This window comes from Herpailurus yagouaroundi, unplaced genomic scaffold, assembly GCF_014898765.1.
Source record: "Herpailurus yagouaroundi ecotype Mexico unplaced genomic scaffold, PumYag 198, whole genome shotgun sequence".
NCBI classification, from domain to species: domain Eukaryota; kingdom Metazoa; phylum Chordata; class Mammalia; order Carnivora; family Felidae; genus Herpailurus; species Herpailurus yagouaroundi.
In genome coordinates, this window is record NW_024412429.1 from 15,157,887 (window position 1) to 15,179,572 (window position 21,686).

Genomic DNA, 21,686 nt, shown 5'->3' on the forward strand with positions numbered 1-21,686 from the left:
TCAAGTCTCCATCTGTTTGGTGTGATTATGTCCCACTGTCTCCACAAGAAATCCAGGAATGCTCTGTGGGTGTGACCCTGTATGCAGAGGGGTGGCCTTGCCTAAGCATCCCTGAATCATTTGGCCCCAGACATATTCACTTCTAAGTACTTTACAAAAATTAAACAAAAATAGCAACCAAATGTGGTTCCTTCTCGGATATAGTTAAGAGGCGAGTTTCCAATTACATCATAGGACATTTATTCTTCGAAAATATTTCTATGAAACTTTTTTAGAGCAAGCCACTTCCCATTTTGGTCAACTCACTTGTCTGCCTGTATCGTTCAGTCAGTTCTTCTCCCATCCCAGGATTTTAGTTTTATTTCACATTTGTGATAAAGATAATAATCTGCAGTCATTCACCTTCCATTCATATACTGGGTGTCTTATAGGACATTGGCTCTCTGTCTTGATACCAAGGATTCAAAACTGAATAAAATATGGTTATTGTCTTCAAGGATTTCATTGTCCGAGGCTGGGGGCTGAAGCAGAGAAGACAATTATAGTGGATTGGGATGTATTTGTGGTGTTATAGACACACAGAAGAGTGGAACAGGCAGGAGGGATTTGGTTGAGAACTGGAATAGATTTCTCAGGAAGTCTCCTATCTAAACCGAGATTTGAGACTGTACCAGCCTAAGCAAAAGCCAAAGAAAACAAATAGCATTGTGTGAGAGAAATTGCTAGCAGTTCCTTCTTGCTGTGGCAAAAACTGACAGCCATGAGGAGCTGAAGCTGAACCTGTAGAGGTTGTCGGGGGTCCGGATTAAGGAGAGGGATGAAACCTTGCCTTTTAAGTGATAACGCCAGTTTTAGCCCTTTGGATTCAAACTTCTATTTGTATAGAAAAAGAATAGTGCCGTGAAGATCTCGAAATATGTAGATTAATATATACTGTGAATTAATCTACTTCTTTGGGCTTGTGCTAGAGACCTCAACATTATAAAGCCCTTTATCCTGTGACCTTTGAAAATCCATGAATTCTATCGTAGTCTATTTTTCTCTTGTTGAAAACCAGTAAAACAAAATTTCAGTGGAAAGAAGGGATTATTCAGAGAAGAATCAAGCCCTAAGAAGCTGAGGCCACTTGGGGACCAGAGGGTGACCAGTGATTGGTTGCTGACACTCACCAGCAAGTGACTCTCCCACCTGCCCCCCAGTCAGCCTGAGAGATTCATGGCTCAAACTGATTGCATGTCATTCTCCCATTCAGGATCTCTGATACATTTAAAGCCACAAATGCTAAACGTGTAAATGACAAAGGGCTTCTGTAATTTGCTCTTCTAGGCTCTGTTATCAGTGAAACAGGAAAAAGAGATCCAGATGAAAATGATAGTGACCAGAGGGGAATCTGTCCTGCAGAATACCTCTCCGGAAGGCTGGCCTGCTATTCACCAGCAGCTGCAGAGTGTGAAGGATATGTGGGCTTCCCTTTTGTCCGCTGCCATTCGTTGTAAAAGGTAAGGGGAACCACAGCGAACTATCATAGCGCCAAGCCGTTACCAAAAGATCAACAGAACAGCACGGTACCCCGCCATTCCTAGGGTTTTCTTGCCCTTCTTCTTTTCCTTCCCTCTGTCCCTCCTTTTGTTCCTTCCTTCCTTCTTTCCTTCCTCCCTTCCTCTCTCCCTTCATTTCTTTCTTCTTTCTTTCCTCTCCTTTTTCTTGTTAGAACAAAAGAAACTTGTAAGTACAATATTGCGTTTAGGTTGGCCTGCAATACCATACCTACATTTTAATATAACTACATATTTCTCTTTGTTATTGTTCACTGCTTAACAGGATAGAAGATAAACAAATGTGTCATCATGTAAAGATATATTATTTATAATTTTTAAACATTTATTTAGGAGAGAGAGTTTATTTATTTATTTATTTATTTATCTATCTATCTATCTTTGCTTGGCAGACAGAGAGGGGGACAGAAGTCCTGAAACAGGCTCTGCACTGACAGCAGAGAGTCTGACTTGGGGGCTCGAAGTCACAAACGTGAGATGATGATCTGAGCCGAAGTCAGAGGCTCGAGGCTCAGTCAACTGAGCTACACAGGGGCCTCTAAAGATACGTTATTTAAAGCAAGTAGTTGATTTGGGAGGTAACCCCAGGAAACACCAGGAGGGGATGGGAGAGAGAGATGAGAAGGGAAGAGAAGCTGGTAAAGGGGATATTCTCAAGGTGGTTCCCGCAGGGAGCGCAGTGAACGCAGTTCCCGCAGCAGTGAGCGCAGGGGACAGCTGGAACTTGGTCTGCTGGGCAGTGCCTGGAGCCAGCACAGAACAAGTGGCTCAGAGCCACCCACTGAGGACAGAACTAGAATGTTTGTAAACAAACTTCCATGAGTCAGGAGGGCAGTTGAGGGCTACTCCCAGGGGGGCAACAATCCCAGGCACTTCTCACCTACATTGCCCTCCAGCTGAGCGAGTTCCAACGACCAGAGAATGCCTCCCCCCCCCCCCCCAGGAGGAGGTGATGATGGTCCTCAGGGGGCAGCACGCTGCCTTCGTGTGGTAGGAGGGTAAATACAGGTGGAGCTCCGAGTGTCTGCTACAAAATAACCCAAAGCGTGGTAGTTAAATTAGGCACAGATGATTAATGGCGTTGAAAACATAACATCAGTAATTGAGAGAAGGAGTGCTTAATTTACCTGTAAGAGAAATAATCAGATTAGACCAGTTCAGAAAACGTTACCCTATTTTTCCATTGTGATTTTCTGATTTTTATTTTTTAATTTTTTTTAATGTTCAGCCATTTTTGAGACAGAGAGAGACAGAGCACGAACGGGGGAGGGTCAGAGAGAGAGAGGAAGACACAGAATCCAAAGCAGGCTCCAGGCTCCCAGCTGTCAGCACAGAGCCCGACGCGGGCCTCGAACTCACGTGAGATCATGACCTGAGCCGAAGTCAGACGCTCAACCGACTGAGCCACCCAGGCGCCCCTGATTTTTATTTTTATATTTTTATTTTATTTATTTTGACAGAGAGAGAGAGAGAGAAAGCATGAGTCGGGGAGGGACAAAGAGAGGGAGAGAGACAGAATCCCAAGCAGGCTCTGCACTGTCAGTGCAGAGCTAAACAAGGGGCTCGAACTCATGAACTGTGAGATCATTGGCCTGAGCCAAAATCAGGAGTCACATGCTTGACTGACTGAGCCTGCCAGGCACCCCATGATTTTCTGATTTTTAAATCTCATGCAAGATAGTTACTGTGCTTTTTCTTATTTGCTTCTTCCTTCCTTCTTTTATTAATTCCTTTTTTTTCTCTCTGGACGTCCTGCTCAACTTGACGGAGTTAAGTATTGGCCCTCTTCCTCCCTAGAGTCTTGACTCCGGAAAAGCTTCCCACAAGGGATCTCTCCCAGTTTGGCCCTCAAGCCTCTCCCAGGGTCTCCCATGACCTGCTTACTGATTCCAAGTTTTATGTCCAGTCCCACTTTTCCACCTATCAGCCTGGACTTAACTGTCCCTTGCTTCCTGAGGTTATGCTTGCCAGGGACCCAGACTCAGATTTGATCAGCCCTTGCCTTTCCGCCCATCCCGACCCAGCCCCTGCCTGTCCTGATCTGTGGGCTCCCTGCTGGTCGGGTGGACAGAGCAGAGCAGATAGAGATTGGGCAGATTGGATTTATGTGGCTTCTCAATGTAGATTGTTGTCCTTTCGAATACCTTTCAGTCAACTTGAAGGAGCTCTTTCTAAGTGGACAAGTTATCAGGATGATGTTCGACAGTTTTCCAGTTGGATGGACAGTGTGGAAGCGAGCCTAAATGAATCTGAAAGGCAGTATGCAGAACTGCGGGAGAAAACAGCCTCTCTGGGAAAAGCCAAGGTGGGAGCTGGATTTCAGACTCCATTTGTCCTCCAACAGGCGTTTTCAGAATGCCTTAGTCCCGTAAAAATATGATTAGCTGCATGCTAGCACTGTATACATAGGTAAACTGTATTTGGGGCTTTACTATAATTTCTAATGGCTTCTTAAACCAGACTTTTGTTTGTGGCTATTTTACTAGTGAGTGAAAATTTTCTCTTCCAGGAAAACTTCAGATATCCATGTTTCATGATACATTTAAAATTTGGCAACTTGCAATATCTTAATATCTTTAGCCTGCTCATCATTAGGAAGTAAAAATGATTTCTTCTTATCACATCTTTTGTATTTCTACTGTCATACATTTTTCTGATGCTTATATTAGTGAGGTGCTACACATTTTTTAGATAGACAGCAGATAGATATTGGGGATATGTTCTTAAACCTTTTTTATTTTATTCATTTATTTATTTTATTAAAAAAATTTTTTTACTGTTTATTTCTCAGAGAGACAGAGACAGATTGTGAGTGGGTTAGGGGCAGAGAGAGAGGGAGACACAGAATCTGAAGCAGGCTTCAGGCTCTGAGCTGTCAGCACAGAGCCCGAAGTGGGGCTCGAACTCATGAGCTGTGAGATCATGACCTGAGCTGAAGTCAGACGTTTAACCGACTGAGCCACCCAGGCGCCCCTATTCATTTATTTATTTTTAAATGTTTACTTATTTACTTTTGAGAAAGACAGAGAGAGAGAGAGAGAGAGAGAGAGAGCGCGCATGCATACCAGTGGGGAGGGGCAGAGAGAGAAGGAGAAACAGAATCCAAAGTAGGCATAGGCTCTGAGCTGTCAGCGCAGAGCCCAATGTGGGGCTTGAACCCAAAGCCGTGAGGTCGTGACCTGAGCCACAGTCGGTTGCTCAGCCGACCGAGCCACCCAGGTGCCCCAAATCTTTTTATTAATAGTGGTATTCAGACATAAAATTTTGGAGCCCTTTGATTTATATCCTTATTCCAGGGCATATTTATTGGATGACCTGTTCCACCTCAACCTTATCTATGTCCTAAGCAGTACTTCTTCCTTCTACCCCCAAATCCTTCACATCCTGATATTCTCAGTCTCAGTTCATTTGTGTCACCCCTTGCTGAGTATCTTAAACCGGAAACTTCATCATCCCCAGCTCCTGCTTCCTCACCCCACTTTGAAAGAGGCATTCGATCCTGCTGGTTTTCTCCCAGAAGTGTCTCCTGACCACAGTCTATCCTTCTTTTCCTCAATTGCGACAGACTTCTAATTGCTCCTTTTGTCTCTTGTCTCCATCTCCTGTTACCTTCAGACAAAGGTGAATGTCTCACTTTCCTGCCTGGGAGCCCCATTGTCCCATTGTCTGTAGTCTCTGACCGATCTTCCTCGTGTGCTTTGTAAGAATTTTAATAATCTCCTTCGTCACCCTCATTTCCTTCGCTCCCCCACCCTCCTTGCACCCATGTACTTCTACTTCCTGAAAAGGCCACATTAGACGGAAGAGATTCCATGCCTCTGCAGGAGTGATCTAGCTCGGCCTCAGCCACCAGCAACCTTCCACTCCACTTTCTGAATTAACACAAGTTGTTTTGTTGTGATACCTTCACCACCCTAAGCTTACTTAGTTCTCCTATCCTCTGTTGTTCATATCTTTTTATCACTGGTACAAAATATATGATTATATCCCACTCTCCCTCAGTGGCTAAAGGTGCTTAATATTTCTTTATATCCTTTGCATTGGGCTCTCTGGCTGACACAGAGCAAATGCTTAATAAAAGTCATCTGAATGACTAAATGGCCTATGTGATTTACGCCAGATCAGTTAACATTTTAGAGTCTCATTTATGCATCCGAAAATTAATATAATCCCAATTATCTACCTCATAATATTATTCTAATGATTTATTGGCTAATTAAATTATTCACTTATTCAATAAATATTTATTGAGAATTTGCTGCACCCTGGCATTGTGCTCGATTCTAGGTAAATACAACAGAGAAGCACTGCGTTCTGGTGGGAACACGTACACCCACCCGAGTGCATGAATAAATACACAGTTAGAACTGATGATGAGCACGTAAAAAAAAAAGCGGCACGCTGTGAACGAGTCATCTGCACGGAGCTAACGTGGATTGTTTGGAGTGGAAGGAGGGACAGAAAGGTCCTCTCTGAAACAGCAGGCTTGTAGACTATGCCAGAAGGAATGTAGTGCAGAGAAATCAGTCTGGGGAGGAGGTGAGACAAGAGCAGTCCAGGCAGAATAATCAGCACATCCTCAGGCCCTGAGGGGGGAGAGAATCTGGCTCGACAGAGGAACTAAAAGGAAGGCCACATGTTGCCGGAACAGAGGATAAACAGGGTGAGTGCTGTTACGTGAGCTGGTAGAGGAGCAGGGACCCATCCACACATTGCCACATGGGCTAGCCTGATGGTTTGCACTTGATCCTGACAGCAGCGGGAAGATAGTCGAAGATTTAAGCTAAGGAGTGACAGGACTCCATTTATAGGCTTAAAATCTTCCATCACTCAGGCTGCTGTGTGGAGTATGAAAAAGGAACGGAGCAAGAATTGGCGGCGGGGAATTTGCCCAGCGGGATATTGCACGAGTCCAGTAAAAGATTGTAGCAGCTTGGGCTAGAGTGTTTGCAGGAGACATGAGGACAAATGTCAGGATATAACGTGGAGACAGAGCTAACAGGATCTCCTCATAGATGGCATGACAGAGCAGGGAGGGAGAAAGGGTGACTTCCAGTGGTCTGAGATGGCCATCTGGATGGGATGTGGTGGCATTTACTATCTGAGAGAAGACTGGAGGGGAAGGGGATTTGGGGGTTGGTGGGGCCTGGGAAGGTATGGGAATGGAGTGGAGATCAGGAGACCATTTTTGGACAAATCAAGTTTAAGATGCCAAAGTCGATTGGGATCAATCTCTCAGAGTGAGTTCTGAGCCAGATATCAAATATACTTACACACACGCTTTATACACACATATAGATGGATGGATCTATCGAGCTACCTGTCTGTAGATAGAAAACCTGAGGTCACTTGTCAACAACACAGTTAAATTGTCTTAATTTCAGCAGTGTTACTGATGTGTCGGTATACTTGGTAACTCTTTCTTTTCCTTTAAATGTTCTCTAGTTACTAAGTGAAGAAGTGCTGAGTTACAGCAGCTTGCTGGAGGCCATTGAACTCAAAGGGGCTGGCATGACAGAGCACTATGTCACCCAGTTAGAGTTCCAGGATCTTCAGGAGCGATACAGAGCAATCACAGAGAGGGCCAAGGTATTGCTACCCGTGTTCCACGCAGGTGCACTGAAATAGGAGGGTTTAGACCTGTGCCTACTTAAAGACTCCTTTACTTTCTGGAATGATGCTTTGTGAAAGCACAAAGAACAAATGAATGTTAGTACTTTGAACATTGGCAGAAACAAACAAAAACCGTCATTTGGTGTTAGTACATGAAAGTTGCAGAAGGAAAATGATTCTCGATAAAAATTCCCAGCAATTGACCAACTTAAGAAAAAATTTGGATAGCATCACAATGAAGATTTATAAGTGGTTTCATATGTCTGGTGATGAGAGTTTTCTGAAGCAGTAAATAATCACCAGTAACATTTATCGTTCTGCATTTAGGTCTCATAAAGAAAATAATAACTTTCAAGCACATCTTACTTCATTAGACAAAGAACATGGAAAATTAAATCCACACGAGTCCCAATCCTCACTTAAGGCACAATATAAGAATTTCAGTTTTCTTCATTAGCAAAAGTGTCTTCTTATGACAAGTAAGATTCATTCGTTGTTTGGCAAACCCATGTTACATTTCATAAGGAATTCAGAGATCGATAGTTAATTCCACTAAATAATCCTCAAGACCCCTTTTCATCCTGATATTATGTGTTTGTATTTTTTACTTAAAGCTAAAGTTTCATTCTTCTAGGAAATTGTATGCCAGTGATTTAATAATCATGTCTTCCTGAAATTCCAAAAGTGAATTCTTATACTACGTCAACACTGCATGTGGTAATGTATTCCTATCTTAACCATCTTAAATGCTCATCACAGGAAGCAGTAACCAAGTCGGAAAAACTAGTTCGCCTGCACCAAGAGTATCAGAGAGACCTAAAGGCATTTGAAGTTTGGCTGGGACAAGAACAAGAAAAGCTTGACCGGTATTCAGTTCTTGAAGGTGATGCTCACACTCATGAGACAACATTGCGGGATCTTCAGGTAAAGTCTACTTCATCTTACAGGAATTTTCATCCTGAATATGGAATTATTATTTTAAGCAATGGGAAGTTAATAGGACCTTGAATCCTGTAAAGAGCTGATAGCCATTAAGGTTGATCCTGAGTTACAACATTCTGGGATCTGAGTCGTATATGCTATTTGAGATCCTCAGGTGGATAATTTAGACAGAGCAGGACTGGGACTTGAGGAATCTGGTCAGCTACTAAGGTGGCCGCTGTCAGCAATGGCTAATGGTCTAGTTGATGGTGTTGACTGGCCCACCTGCCTGTTGCTCCCTAAAGGATGAATTGTAACTGGAGCCTGGCAGCAGGAGTCGGTAGAACATGACATTCCTCGAAGTCAAACTGATGGCACCATCTAGTTTCAGCCGAAAGCTCCCACACTGCTGAAGAAGAATTAGCTCAGGCAGGCAGGCTGCAATGCAGGGCGAGATGAAAGACCTAGTGGGGAAAGTGGCCCTAACTCATTTACCTATTTACTCGGTCAGCATCTATTGAATACCTAATGCTGTGCAGATGCTTTCCTAGCTACTGCACATAAAGATGATTAAAATATGATTCCTGCCCTCAAGGAACTTGCACTTTAGTGAGAAATAATGAATCATGAAATGAAAAATGAACAATGTCATAAAGAGTAGACTGGTTCAAGGGATCTTATAGGAACATCAAAGAGAGCCCTGCAATTTTACCTAGAGAGATAGGGAGGGGTTAGGAGGTGGCCCTAGAAGGGACCACGAGGCACACAGAGTAGAGAATGGAGAAAGGCCGGTGAGACAAATGCATGTGCCACCAGCTGTGTGTTGGAATTTATTGACATAGTATCAGCCCTGGTGGCTATCAGCTCTGGAACCCTGAACCGGTTCCAGATTGGGCAAGAGGTACCTATAGCTTGCACAAAGGGAAAACAACAGGGTCTCGGAGGTTATCACTGGCATGTAAAATTTCTGGCTATTTCACTTAAGTCCTGGGGAGTGTATAATGGCAGGAGCACAAGTCTGAGATTAGAAAGTTTGGACTCTAATCCTTGGTGTGGGACCTCACACTGGATGACTTGGGGCAAGAGAGAACCTCTCCCATTCAGGGTCCTCCACAGAGCTGTCCGAAGGAAGGGTTAAATGAGATGGGAGCAAAACTCATTTAAATGATGCTCCATTCATGAAATACCTCTGAGGGAGACGTTAAAAGGGTCCTAATTTCATTAGCTTATTTAAGGATCTAATCGCTTCTCTTTCAAAATAATAAGTACTCTGGTCTGCCACGTGTAGCCGTTGTCATTTCCTCTAGTAGGGTTGGCTTTGTTTTTGCTAAATGACCCCTCTCAGCACTTCACTTCAAATTCTTGGCAAGCACACACCAAGCTCTCTAGCCTTCTGTTTGGGACCTGGGACAAATAAGTCACTTGTCACCAGCAGATGTTTCTCTTGTTCTGTTTGGAGGAAAATGTTTCACTTCAGTCAGTGGTAGCGCGGCCTGAACTGGGTACCTCTTATCTCTCCACATGTTGGTTTTTACATTGTCTTATTTTGAGTTGCCACAAATCTTAAGAAGGAGAAGAGACGTTAGTGGTGGAAATAGCTGATGGAGAACCGTGATATTTCATCTGCATGGCAGAACTTCCTCAGCATCCTGAGGTCCTACAGTACGCACGGTGGTGTGGCCAGCTGTCTGGGCCACATTTACAAGTTATTTTCTATAAACTGAAGGCTTCATATGGGTCATCGCACATATGGATTTGTAAAATATTGAACCATATTTTTCCTTCAGAATAAATACTTGAAACATGGGATGTATAAGAATTTACCCAACATAGTGATGATTCGTATGATAAAGAAAACTGTTATAAAATATGGAAAAAGTGATATAGTGGGAAGATTAATAAATTTAGGGCAAGGACCAGTAAGCTACAACCTATGGCCGTGATACTTACATTTTAAATAAAGTTTTATTGGAACACAGCCTTACCCATTCACTTATGTATCATTTATAGATACTTTTGTGCTGCAGTGGCAGAGGTAAGTAGTTGCAGCAGAGACTGTATGGCCTGCAAAGCCTAAATGTTTACTATTGTGTTCTTTATAAAAAAAAAAAAAGTTTGCCAATCCTGAATTAAGAGAAAGTATTATACAAAGTTAAGTTTTTTAAAAAACTATGAATTTTGGAATAAAATTTCTGTTGGTGGACATTTTGATTAGTATTTCACCATATATCTTGTTCTTTTCCACTTATAAAACATTCACATTACAACATTCTTAGAGTGGCATCATAGGTAAGAAAAAAAGTATCCATTTGTTTGAACCACATGACATGGCTCTCTTTGTAGATTAAAAAGATGGTCAGCGCAATTTCAAATGGCTTGAACTTATATTGAAGATTTAAAAAATACTATGTATTTTAACTAAAAATGTTGGTACTTCTGACATTCTTAATGAGATTTCACTGGGTTCCTTTCAATTTTAGATGATCAGATCAAGTAACAGTATAGATTCCTTATACATTAGAAATACAAGTATATAACATTCTTTTGCCAACCTCCTTAAGGAGATGAGTTTTTCTTTCTATAAAAAGTAGTGTTTGCTCTTTAAGGCTTGGTTCATACCAAATTTGTAGGGTTAACCTTTGGGGCTTATGCTCTGGTGGAAGAAAAGATATTTTGTACCTGCGAGCAGCTACGGGGCAGGTATGAAGATTGGCCTCCCAGGTTTGTATGCCCTGTACTCTCCAGGTCCAACTTCTCTTGACCATCACGTTCCCTAGAACAGCTCTGGCAAAGGATCTCTCCTAGCAAAACAAAGGGTCCATGGTTCCTTTTTCAGCCACAGTATAGACTGACCCCATTAATGTCAAAGCAAGAAGCCTTAGGCCTTTTTGTAGTTTATGAGCCATAAGAAGATTTGGTTATTCTTTTAAATAAAACCGCTTTAATCACAGGTATTTTTGCCTGAAAGCTGAAAAGCCAAATTTCAGAAACTTTCTAAGACGGTGAAGACAAATGTTGGAGTATACGTGTGTGTAAATTTGTGTATTTGTGCATTAGGATTATTTTACTGGAAATACTTCTGAGTCTTCTGACTTGAGAAATGATGTTCAGTGTTAGGTGCACATTTCTTAGAAGATCGAGAATGAAATAATGATTTTCTAATGTGAAGTTCAAGCTGGCACTGTTGACTTGGGTGAGACATGATAACTTGTGCAGGTGTAAAATATGAATGAGGTGTGACAGCCACACGTTTCCCCCACAGGAGCTACAGGTGCACTGCGCCGAGGGGCAGGTGCTGTTGAATTCGGTGCTACACACCAGGGAGGAAGTGATCCCATCCGGCATCCCTCAGACAGAAGACCGGGCTTTAGAATCCCTCCGGCAGGACTGGCAGGCTTACCAGCAGAGACTGTCTGAGACCCGGACTCAGTTCAACAATGTGGTCAACAAACTGAGGCTGATGGAACAAAAGTATCAGCAAGTAGACGAGTGGCTCAAAACACTGGAGGACAAAGTGAGTCTCAGGACTGGACGTCAGTCTAACCGGGCAGCCAAGGAGATACAGTTACATCAGATGAAGGTACAAAGTCTATCAGTTCTTGGTCTTTGTCAAAGTAGCAATGACCTTGCGTAGTGTGTTTCTTTAAAATATTCAGTAACTTTTGTGCAAGGTTTAAATTTTGCAAAATCTCTTTCTGCTTACAAAAATGGATTACTTTATGGAACATTTTTCTAACAGCAAATGCTCAATAGAATCCTAAATTAGTCTTTAATAAAATATAATTTAATGAAATAGTTTGTATTTTCTTCCCATACCCTATTACCTTGCTTCATCAAGATATATGAATGATAGTATTGAAATCATTTAAGTTTATGGCTATGATTTGAAATTGCTCTAATGTAGTGCATTGAAATAATACTTGATAATTAGTTTTATTCTAACTTTTATGCAAATTCAGTAGGCATGATCAAAATAATATTTAGGCCTTTGGAATTTCTTATCGTTATTCATCCAGTTTAAAATTTATCTACAACAGAACAGACAACAGAAGACATAAAAATATGTGTGACTCTGTCTTTTAAAAAAAAAAAAAGTTTTGGGGCGCCTGGGTGGCTCAGTCAGTTAAGCTTCCGACTTCAACTCAGGTCACGATCTCGCGGTCCGTGAGTTTGAGCCCCACGTCGGGCTCTGGGCTGATGGCTCAGAGCCTGGAGCCTGCTTCCGATTCTGTGTCTCCCTCTCTCTCTGACTCTCCCCCGTTCATGCTCTGTCTCTCTCTGTATCAAAAATAAATAAACGTTAAAAAAAATTAAAAAAAAAAAAGTTTTGAGCCAGTCTAATACATAAAGTATTCAAACTCATAAAGAGTATGGTTTTTATCGTGCTATTATAATACAATTTTTCATGAAGGTTATATATGACACATTTTCCAAATTGTATCTCAGAGTAAATATATTCTAAACATAGACTAGAATCATTTTATATATTAGTGATAATTTTATACACGTTTTTTTCTTATACTGAAGTGTAATATGTACAGAAAAGTGCCCGAATAAGAAGGGTGTAGTTTTTATATCATTTTTCATAAGGGACATATAGTATATTTTCAAAGTTGTGTCGCAGAATAAATATCTTCTGAACATACACTGACATCATTTCCTATTATGAAGATACATAACATTTGTCTTACACCCTAATGCCTAAGATTGACCCAGTTCCTGCAACATTTACATCATTTCAGAAGTGGCACGAGGAAGTCATCGCGTACAAAGATGAAGTTGAGGATGTGGGCGCCAGAGCTCAGGAGATGCTGGACGAGAACCATGTGAGCAGCAGCATGGGCTGTCAGGCTACCCAGCTCACTTCCAGATACCAGGCCCTTCTTCTCCAAGTGCTGGTGAGTGCACCACCAGCTGCTCACGACCGGCCAGCACATTTCACAAGCAGCAATGTTCTCCCTTCCTTCAACTTCTGGTGAAGACACACATTTATCAAGAAAGGCCCTGGTACAGGTCTCTAATTTCCTGTCCAATTCTGTTTTTCCTTTTAAAGGAACAGATACAATTCCTGGAGGAAGAGATCCAGAGTTTGGAGGAATCAGAATTATCCCTAAGTTCCTATTCTGATTGGTACAGCTCCACTCATAAAAACTTCAAGAACGTGGCCACCAAAATTGACAGAGTAGATAAAGCGACGATGGGGAAAAAAATGAAGACGTTGGAGGTAGGCGGGCATACGTTGGACTTGTCTCCCACCTCAGTTCTTGCACCCTGTTGGCACAGGTATTGGGAGCATGCACAGGTATTGGGAGCATGTGTGCTCATCCTGTTCCCCAGGAGGAGTGATGGTCTGTGGCTCACGCTTCCCTCCAAATATTACGTTGTAATCTCTATAAGGCCAAAAGTTGGCTTTCGTTGATTTGTGATGTGATTTCACCTGAATGACTCAGACTTTGCTGCTCAGGTCTGAATTCCAGTTTGACGCTTAATTAAAAAACAATTATCTCAAATTCGTGGCACCACGTATTAACAAAAGAGTTTTTACTCAGATCTTTAGGAATACTACTGAGGATGAGAAGAAGGTCAGGTTTTTATTTTTGTTGTTGTTGCTTTAAGTCTCTGATTTGGAAATCATATGTTGTTCAAGACTTGTTAAAACCTATATTGACGTAAGGAAAAGAGGACTCTGATTCCTGGCAGGTCACATCGGGTTATAAAACTCCAACAGTGTATTTTAAGGGGAAACTCGAGAATGGAACTTGAAAGCCTTTTCTTTAAAAGGAAAGAAATAATACTAGCTCTCTATTTGCTTCCTGCTCCCTCTCTTCCTCAGGGTTTGCTAAAAGACATGGACAAAGGCCACAGTTTGCTGAAATCAGCCCGAGAGAAAGGAGAGAGGGCTCTTAAATACTTGGAGGATGGCGAGGCAGAGATGTTAAGGAAAGACATCCATGAGCATGTGGAGCAGTTGAAGGAACTGACCAGCACCGTCCGGAAAGAGCACATGACCATGGAAAAAGGCCTTCTGTTAGCAAAGGAGTTCTCGGATAAATACAAAGCACTAACTCAGTGGATATCAGAATACCAAGAAATTCTACACACTCCTGAAGAACCCAAAATGGAATTATATGAGAAAAGAGCTCAGTTATCTAAATATAAGGTAGGATGTCATTCCTCATTGACAAATGCTCGGGGAGGTCGCGCATGTAGGACTGGGTGGAGGAACATGATTCCTGGTGTGTGTCACCCTTCGTGGGTGCTGGAAAATGTCCTTAACATGTCTGTTCTACTGGCAGTGAGTGATGTAGATTTATTTGGCTAGACGTGCTACATCAGGCTTAGTCCTCCATTCAGGAATCATACCTGCTTGATACTCAGATTGTATCAGTAAATGGCTATCTTTTCTGATAGTCTGATTCAGGTATATGGGTACCCGAGATAAATCTTCCTAGCATCAGGATCTCGTACGTATGAATTTTATCTCTTTTGTATGGAGTCTTTCCTTCATGTTGTGGTACCCAATGCCTATAAGCTGATCTGTGGTAAATTGAGAATGAGATACCACATTTGTAAGACAATAAATTCTAATTAACCACCGGTAGCTTCACATTTTAGAACTTAATTTTTGAAAGAATAAGTGGTGATAGGGATACAGCTATACATAACATACAGATAGACATAGGTATTTCACCTGCTCAAATGTTGAAACAGTTCATTGAGGCTTATATGTAGAATAATACGTGTGGAATACATTTGACCCAAATTATCTGGCAACAGTTTTTAAGAGTTCCAGTGTGGTGGCTTGCCTCACAGCTTTTCCTTTCTGAAGCGTTTCATCCTCCAGCCATATGTCTGTTCCCGTCCTGGGTTTTTCTGCCAAGGGTAACAGTGTGCCTTTGAAAATGCCACCTAAGCATCACAACCGGTTTTCCTCCTTCCCCCTCACTGAGTTCTTGATATATTTAAATAGCACGTTTAGCCTGTTATAGCAATGTAGTTGCTGGAATCCGTCCCTCTAACTTCACATCTAGCTCAAGCTGCAATTAATTGCATGAGTTCAAAGTCAAATGATAACACCTCGCTGCCTTTTGTATTGAGTTTTTTTTTTCCTCCAGTGGAAGAAATGAGGTGGAAAACAGAAATATGAACTATGTTAAATTTAGCCAAGGGTACGTCTTTTCCATACATCCCTCTCCACATGTGCATGGCTATGTGATGTGTTACTTTTATTCTGTATTTTAAAACTTTATTAATCATAAAGATTATTCTCTAATGTTTCACACTTTTTGATTTATAAAAATATCTATGAGATCTTTATTTGAGGTAGATAGTCTCACACACGGCACAGATGTATGTATATATTTACTTTGATCACATAGATGAGCTGGCTTTTTTTTTTTCCTTTGTCATTCAAGTCACTTCAACAAATGGTGCTGTCCCATGAACCATCAATAAAATCAGTGAGAGAGAAAGGTGAAGCTCTCTTGGAGTTGGTGCAGGATGTCACTTTAAAGGACAAAATGGATAAACTTCAAAGTGATTACCAGGACCTCTGTGGTGCGGGAAAGGTAAGGTGAAACCAGAAATTCAATGAAAATGTGACTGGGGCACCTGGGTGGCTCAGTCGGTTAAGCGTCCAACTTCAGCTCAGGTCATGATTTCGTGGTTCGTGAGTTTGAGCCCCACGTCAGGCTCTGTGCTGACAGCTGGGAACCTGGAGCCTGCTTTGGATTCTGTCTCTCCTTCTCTCTCTGCCCCTCCCCTGCTCGTGCTCTCCCTCTCTCTCTGTCTCTCAAAAATAAATATTTAAAAAACTTTTTTAAAATAAGTAAAAATGTGCTTATTTGCCAAAAAGGAGTTTTGACTTTATTTCTCAGAATATTAAGGGCTCGTATGAGTGAGGCTTTTTCCTTTTATCCAGATAGGGTTTTATTTTATTTATTTTTAAAGTTCATTTATTTATTTTGGGGGTGAGTAGGGGCAGAAAGAGAGAGAAAGAGAGAATCCCAAGCAGGCTCCGCCCTGTCAGCTCAGAGCCCGACTCAGGGCTTGATCCCAGAAACCGTAGATCATGACCTGAGCCGACATCAAGAATCAGACATTCAACTGACTCAGACACTCAGGTGCCCCTCAGATAGGGATTTTAAGTTGTATGATGATTCTTTGTGTTTTTTCTGCTCCTAGTAATTTTTTGAAATATGTAACTGTACTTACCGTATGAGTTGCACTGGGTTTTAAAAAATATAAGGCCGTCATGAGTAGATTTTTGCCTTGAAGTTCATCTCTAATGTGTGCCTGGCTTTACAGGAGCACGTGTGCAGTCTTGAGACGAAAGTCAAAGACCATGAAGATTATAACAGTGAGCTCCAAGAAGTAGAAAAGTGGCTGCTGCAGATGTCAGGCCGACTGGTGGCGCCTGACCTCATGGAGACAAGCAGTCTAGAGACAATTACCCAGCAACTGGCTCACCACAAGGTACGCCTGTCTCTAAAGCGCTGAAGAATGCAGGGTGGCTTTAACAGCTGTGCTCTTGTGTGTGTGTGTGTGTGTGTGTGTGTGTGAGAGAGAGAGAGAGAGAGCGTGAGCACACATCTCTGGATCATAACAACTGTACTTAAAGAATCAGGTCTGAGTTTCAAGAACATCTGATAACTGAGAACAGTGGAATTCAATATTTAAGTGAAGCGACAACAGTTCAATCCTGGCTTTCAACTTCTAGACACATCGTGTTGTTTTTCCCAGCTAATAGTTTCCCCCCAGCCCCCCGAAGAATTTAATCTTTCTAAAGTAATTTATCAAAGGAAGATATTAGCTTTATTTTAGAAAAGTGTGGCCAAAGATAGGGTACAGGAATAGTAATCATAAGGTCTCTGGATCCTGGCCAGACTCTGTTCTTCCTAGCCAGGGGAACTTAACCTCTCTGAGACTCCTCCTTTTGCTGTTCTCTAAAGGGCAATAAAGATACCAGCCCCATCACAGAGCTGTTGTGGTGTCATGGTCATTACAGGAGATGATGTACACGAAAGCATTTTGTAAACCACGAAGCACGGTTACTGATATGCACTGTTCTGATCTTTATTATTATGTATTGGTAGTAATTATATGTGCCAGATGACAGATGTCATGCAGTCACAATTTTATGGAGCAACTTTGGTGACCTTAATGGGAAACTGAATTTTAGTCACGATGTGCTCAATATCTAGTATGTCTTAAGAAAGCCAGTTAGCCTCTTCAGGCTGCAGGATGCCTTATATAGAGGAGGAAATTTTATGTAGCAAATAAGAATAGAAAAACACAATATATTCTCCTAGGCACCGAGGAAATGCCCTCAATAACCTCATGGTGCAGTGGTTCTATAACAACTCAAAGACAAACCGTTCTTTTCGATATGGTGTGTATGCGATAACCATTAACCCAGCACCAGTTCAGAACATGGTGGACTGTGGGCTGCTGAGATCCCATTAGAGTTTCTCTTAAGTATATCGACGTGTCAACCAAGGAAACCTGGTGTTGGAATGTGCCACTTGTCGCTAGTATTGTATCGCCGTAAGGAAATTAAAACCTGATTTGAAAAAGTTGGTTCCCCCTCTGTAAGGGATCTGTGAAAATGCTCACTGGAGACCACATATGGGGATGGGGGTGTGTACAAGCTGGAGTCAGGCAGAGTGGGGTCCAGAGTCTGGGGCCCTGCCATTTACTGATGATTTGACTTGGAGCATGTTATATAACCTCTCTGTGCTTCAATCTCCTTAGCTATAAAATGATGATGATAATATACACTTATTAGGGATATATATAGTTCCTAGACTATACCAGGTACTTAATAAATGGTGCATGGTAAATATTATTTTTATTAGTATAAATACTATGTAATGTAAGTTAGGTATTATATAATATGAATTACTAATAAGGTAGTCAATTATTATACCGTAGATATTATATTAGTAATTAGATATTAGTAAATTAGGTTAAGTAGTAATTGGGTTATTTTAGATGTAAATTATACCAGAGTTATAATTTATAGAGCTGCAAAATGTGTGGACACCCATTTTGCTGATAACAATACCATGGAATAGATATCTCTGTAACTGTATAACTGAGGTCATCCATGAATTCACTCTCGTCTTAACGGTTACTGCATCATCCCTATATAACTTAATCTATTAAACTCATTACCTCTCCCCATGAGAGTATCATTAAAAACAGATTTTCTGTTTGTTTGTTTGTGAATCTGGTCACCAAGGCAACATGCAAAAGTCTTTCAAAAACATCGTTAAACAGTGAAATGATTGATTTTAAACTTTTTTGATAAATTGGTTATTTAAAAACTAAAGGTGAAATTATGAGAACTCTGTATTTTTTTCCATTTTTGCAGGCAATGATGGAAGAAATTGCAGGTTTTGAAGACCGTTTGAACAACCTTAAAAGTAAAGGCGACAATTTGATCAGCCAGTGTGCAGACCACCTTCAAGCAAAACTAAAACAAAATGTGTACGCTCACCTGCAGGGCACTAAGGACAGTTACTCAGCTGTCTGTAGTACAGCCCAGAGGGTGAGTACCCCTAGAATATTCTAGAATGACAATGAACTAAAGAGGAAGTTTGTATAATCTAGAGCTTTTCAAAAATAACGTTGATCTTCAGTCTTCAGGATAACTGTTGCATTTCCAGACAGGAAATAGGATGATAGGTTTCATAGCCTCTGTGTGGACATACAATCACATATCACACATTTGATCGATGTGAAGATACTCAGTTTTCCCAATCCCTTTATTTCATAGATTGATTGTGAAAATTTTTAAAAATTTTGTTTTCTTTTGATTTGCACACTATCAATACTTATAATTTGCCATGTATTCTCTAACACCAAAGTAAGTTTATTCTGTACTTTTCACAATAATTGTTTTCCGTTTAACTATGCCACCTACGTTCTACTCCAATTCAACATTTTTATGAAATCATCTAGAACTTGGATAGGAGAGGGGGGCCTGGGTGGCTCAGTTGGTTAAGCGTCCAACTTCGGCTCAGGTTATGATCTCACAGGTCGTGAGTTCAAGCCCCGCGTTGGGCTCTGTGCTGATAGCTGAGAGCCTGGAGCCTGTTTTGGATTCTGTGTCTCCCCCTCTCTCTCTCTGCCCCTCCCTGGCTCACACTGTCTCTCAAAAATAAACATTAAAAAAAAAAAAAAAGAAAGAAATTGGATAGGGGTGTCTGTGTGACTAAGTCGGTTAAGCATTTGACTCTTGACGTTGGCTCAGGTCATGGTCTCATGGTTGTGGGATCAAGCCCCACATTGGGATCCTCACTGAGCATGGAGCCTGCTTGGGATTCTCTTTCTCCCTCTCTCTCTGCCCCTCCCCCACTCATTCTGTCTCTCTCCCTCTGTCTCTGTCTCTTCCCCTACTCTCTCTCTCACAAAAATAAATACATAAACTTAAAAAAAAGAAATTGGATAAAGGAATTAGCATCAAATTTGAGACATAACTTAATGGGTGTTCTTTTTTAAATTTTTTTTTAATGTTTATTTATTTTTGAGACAGAGAGAGACAGAGCATGAACGGGGGAGAGTCAGAGAGAGAGGGAGACACAGAATCGGAAACAGGCTCCAGGCTCTGAGTGGTCAGCACAGAGCCCGACGTGGGGCTCGAACCCACGGACCGTGAGATCATGACCTGAGCTAAAGTTGGACGCTTAACCGACTGAGCCACCCAGGCGCCCCTTAATGGGTGTTCTTAATGGAATTCTTAATGTTATAGAAATAGTCTAAGATGGATAAGAATCACTCTTCTAATAAAAATTAGTTAAAATCAATGAATTGCTTTTTATCATTTCAGAATTTTTAAGTGGCATGGCAAAACGTCCATTATTTTTGTTAGTGGGCTAGCCAGTAAAAACTGGAGGTATACACATGACATGGGAAGAATGCTCTGTCTTCATCATGATTTAAAAAAGATGCTAGGTGACATTAGTTGACTCACTGGACTTGAAAAATTCACATTCAAAAAATTAAGAAAGGAGTGGCTAGGACTCAGTTGGTTAAGCATCCAACTCTTGATTTTGACTCAGGTCATGACCTCAGGGTCATGAGATTAAGCTCGCGTCAGGCTCTGTGCTGAGCCTCAGGAGTCTGCTTAGAATTCTCTCCCTCTCTCTCTCTGTCTCTCTCTGTCTCTCTCTCCCTCTGGCCCTCTCCCCTGCACGCCAGAAAGTTCCATGCTGTTTTATTTCATTTCACTCCCTTTTCCCCTCTATGTCATCATCTGCAATTATTTGTTAGATTTACTTAATCCTTCAATAGAGATTTTTTTTGAACACTGATTTTGTAGCATGCATTTTCTACACATTAAGAATATTGTTTAAGTGAAAAAAAACTGGTAAATTTTCAAAGACAAACACATAATTTTAAAATAAATTTTTAAAAACTGATGAAATTCTAAGAACATAATCAGAACCTTATAATGAATGTGTGTAAAATGATAAAGAAAACTAAACACCTTATCTCTTTTTAGTTCTGCTAGAATAAGAATAAATAAGAGACAGTTCCAATATCAGATGAAAATGGTGAATTTAACAGATGACAGAGAAAAGCAGAATTCATTGTTTCTCTTGTGTTAAAAGAAGAAATGCCATGCTAACTTAATTTCCTTCTTTTTTCTTTTCTTTCTTCTTTCTTTTTAATAGAATAGTTTGTTCAGAAAAACATTATAGGTATATTTCACCTTGATTCCAAGGAGACACGTAATAGTTTCTTAGTATGTCATTATGGATAAAATGGAAATTGGTTGGCTGGTTGAGGATTAATGAATTGAATAGACATACTAGAAGATGTTTGGATTACTATGGATTATTGTTGTCCTGGAATACAACTTCTAAAATGAAATGACGGCATCCAACTTTCCCATTCCCTATGTTACAGTTTAGTTCCAATTTGACCATATTCTTAAAGCAGAAGTATTTGAGGTAGAGAAATACTGGTTGCCTTTTCATGATGCAGTGTTTTATTTTTACATTTAGTTTCTAGCTTAAACAAAACGTACAATATTTATTCGATGGCGGTGGTGGGAGGGACTGCAAAAGCTCTGATTTATGTTTGACAATTGACTTCAAAGGTTTCACGTATTCTACCCATTTCTGCTGTTACATTAGCCCTGCCCACATTCTCTTCCTCTACTCAAGATATTATAACACGCAGGTTGAGAAGTGATAAATTAAAGATGGCCATTGAGCTTTGCCATATTTTGGAACATAAGCAGACTCCTTAGATGTGTATATGGTACTGGGGAGTCCTGTGGATAAAATCCATGTAAATGGCCCGGTCAGTGTCTTTCATTTGAGTCTGGTGATCTTTACAGAGATCAACAGAGATTTCCTGAACATCCTAATAACCGTCCCATGATTGTTTCATCTCAGGTGTACCAGAGTTTGGAACATGAACTTCAGAAGCATGTTAGCCGACAAGACACTCTACAGCAATGCCAGGCCTGGCTGTCTGCGGTCCAACCAGATTTAAAGCCAACCCAGCACCCACCTCTGAGCAGAGCAGAAGCCGTGAAGCAGGTAGTAGAGTCCTGAAAGTTTATGTCATACTGTGATTCAT

The 21,686-nt window shown here is 41.1% G+C and overlaps 1 protein-coding gene across 17 annotated transcripts in view; it reads left to right on the plus strand.

The window, feature by feature from the left end:
• SYNE1 (spectrin repeat containing nuclear envelope protein 1) overlaps nucleotides 1–21,686 on the plus strand; it is a 480,816-nt gene that overhangs the window by 257,045 nt on the left and 202,085 nt on the right. For all 17 annotated transcript variants that reach the window (XR_005782621.1, XM_040448857.1, XM_040448858.1 and 14 more), the window contains 12 exons: nucleotides 1,327–1,499; nucleotides 3,708–3,861; nucleotides 7,002–7,145; nucleotides 7,929–8,093; nucleotides 11,353–11,670; nucleotides 12,833–12,988; nucleotides 13,144–13,314; nucleotides 13,924–14,250; nucleotides 15,506–15,658; nucleotides 16,398–16,565; nucleotides 18,466–18,642; nucleotides 21,500–21,646. Coding sequence is in view for 16 of the 17 variants with exons in the window: in XM_040448857.1 (XP_040304791.1) it covers nucleotides 1,327–1,499; nucleotides 3,708–3,861; nucleotides 7,002–7,145; nucleotides 7,929–8,093; nucleotides 11,353–11,670; nucleotides 12,833–12,988; nucleotides 13,144–13,314; nucleotides 13,924–14,250; nucleotides 15,506–15,658; nucleotides 16,398–16,565; nucleotides 18,466–18,642; nucleotides 21,500–21,646 (2,253 nt within the window). In the remaining variant the exon portion in view is untranslated. The remainder of the gene's footprint in view (nucleotides 1–1,326; nucleotides 1,500–3,707; nucleotides 3,862–7,001; nucleotides 7,146–7,928; nucleotides 8,094–11,352; nucleotides 11,671–12,832; nucleotides 12,989–13,143; nucleotides 13,315–13,923; nucleotides 14,251–15,505; nucleotides 15,659–16,397; nucleotides 16,566–18,465; nucleotides 18,643–21,499; nucleotides 21,647–21,686) is intronic.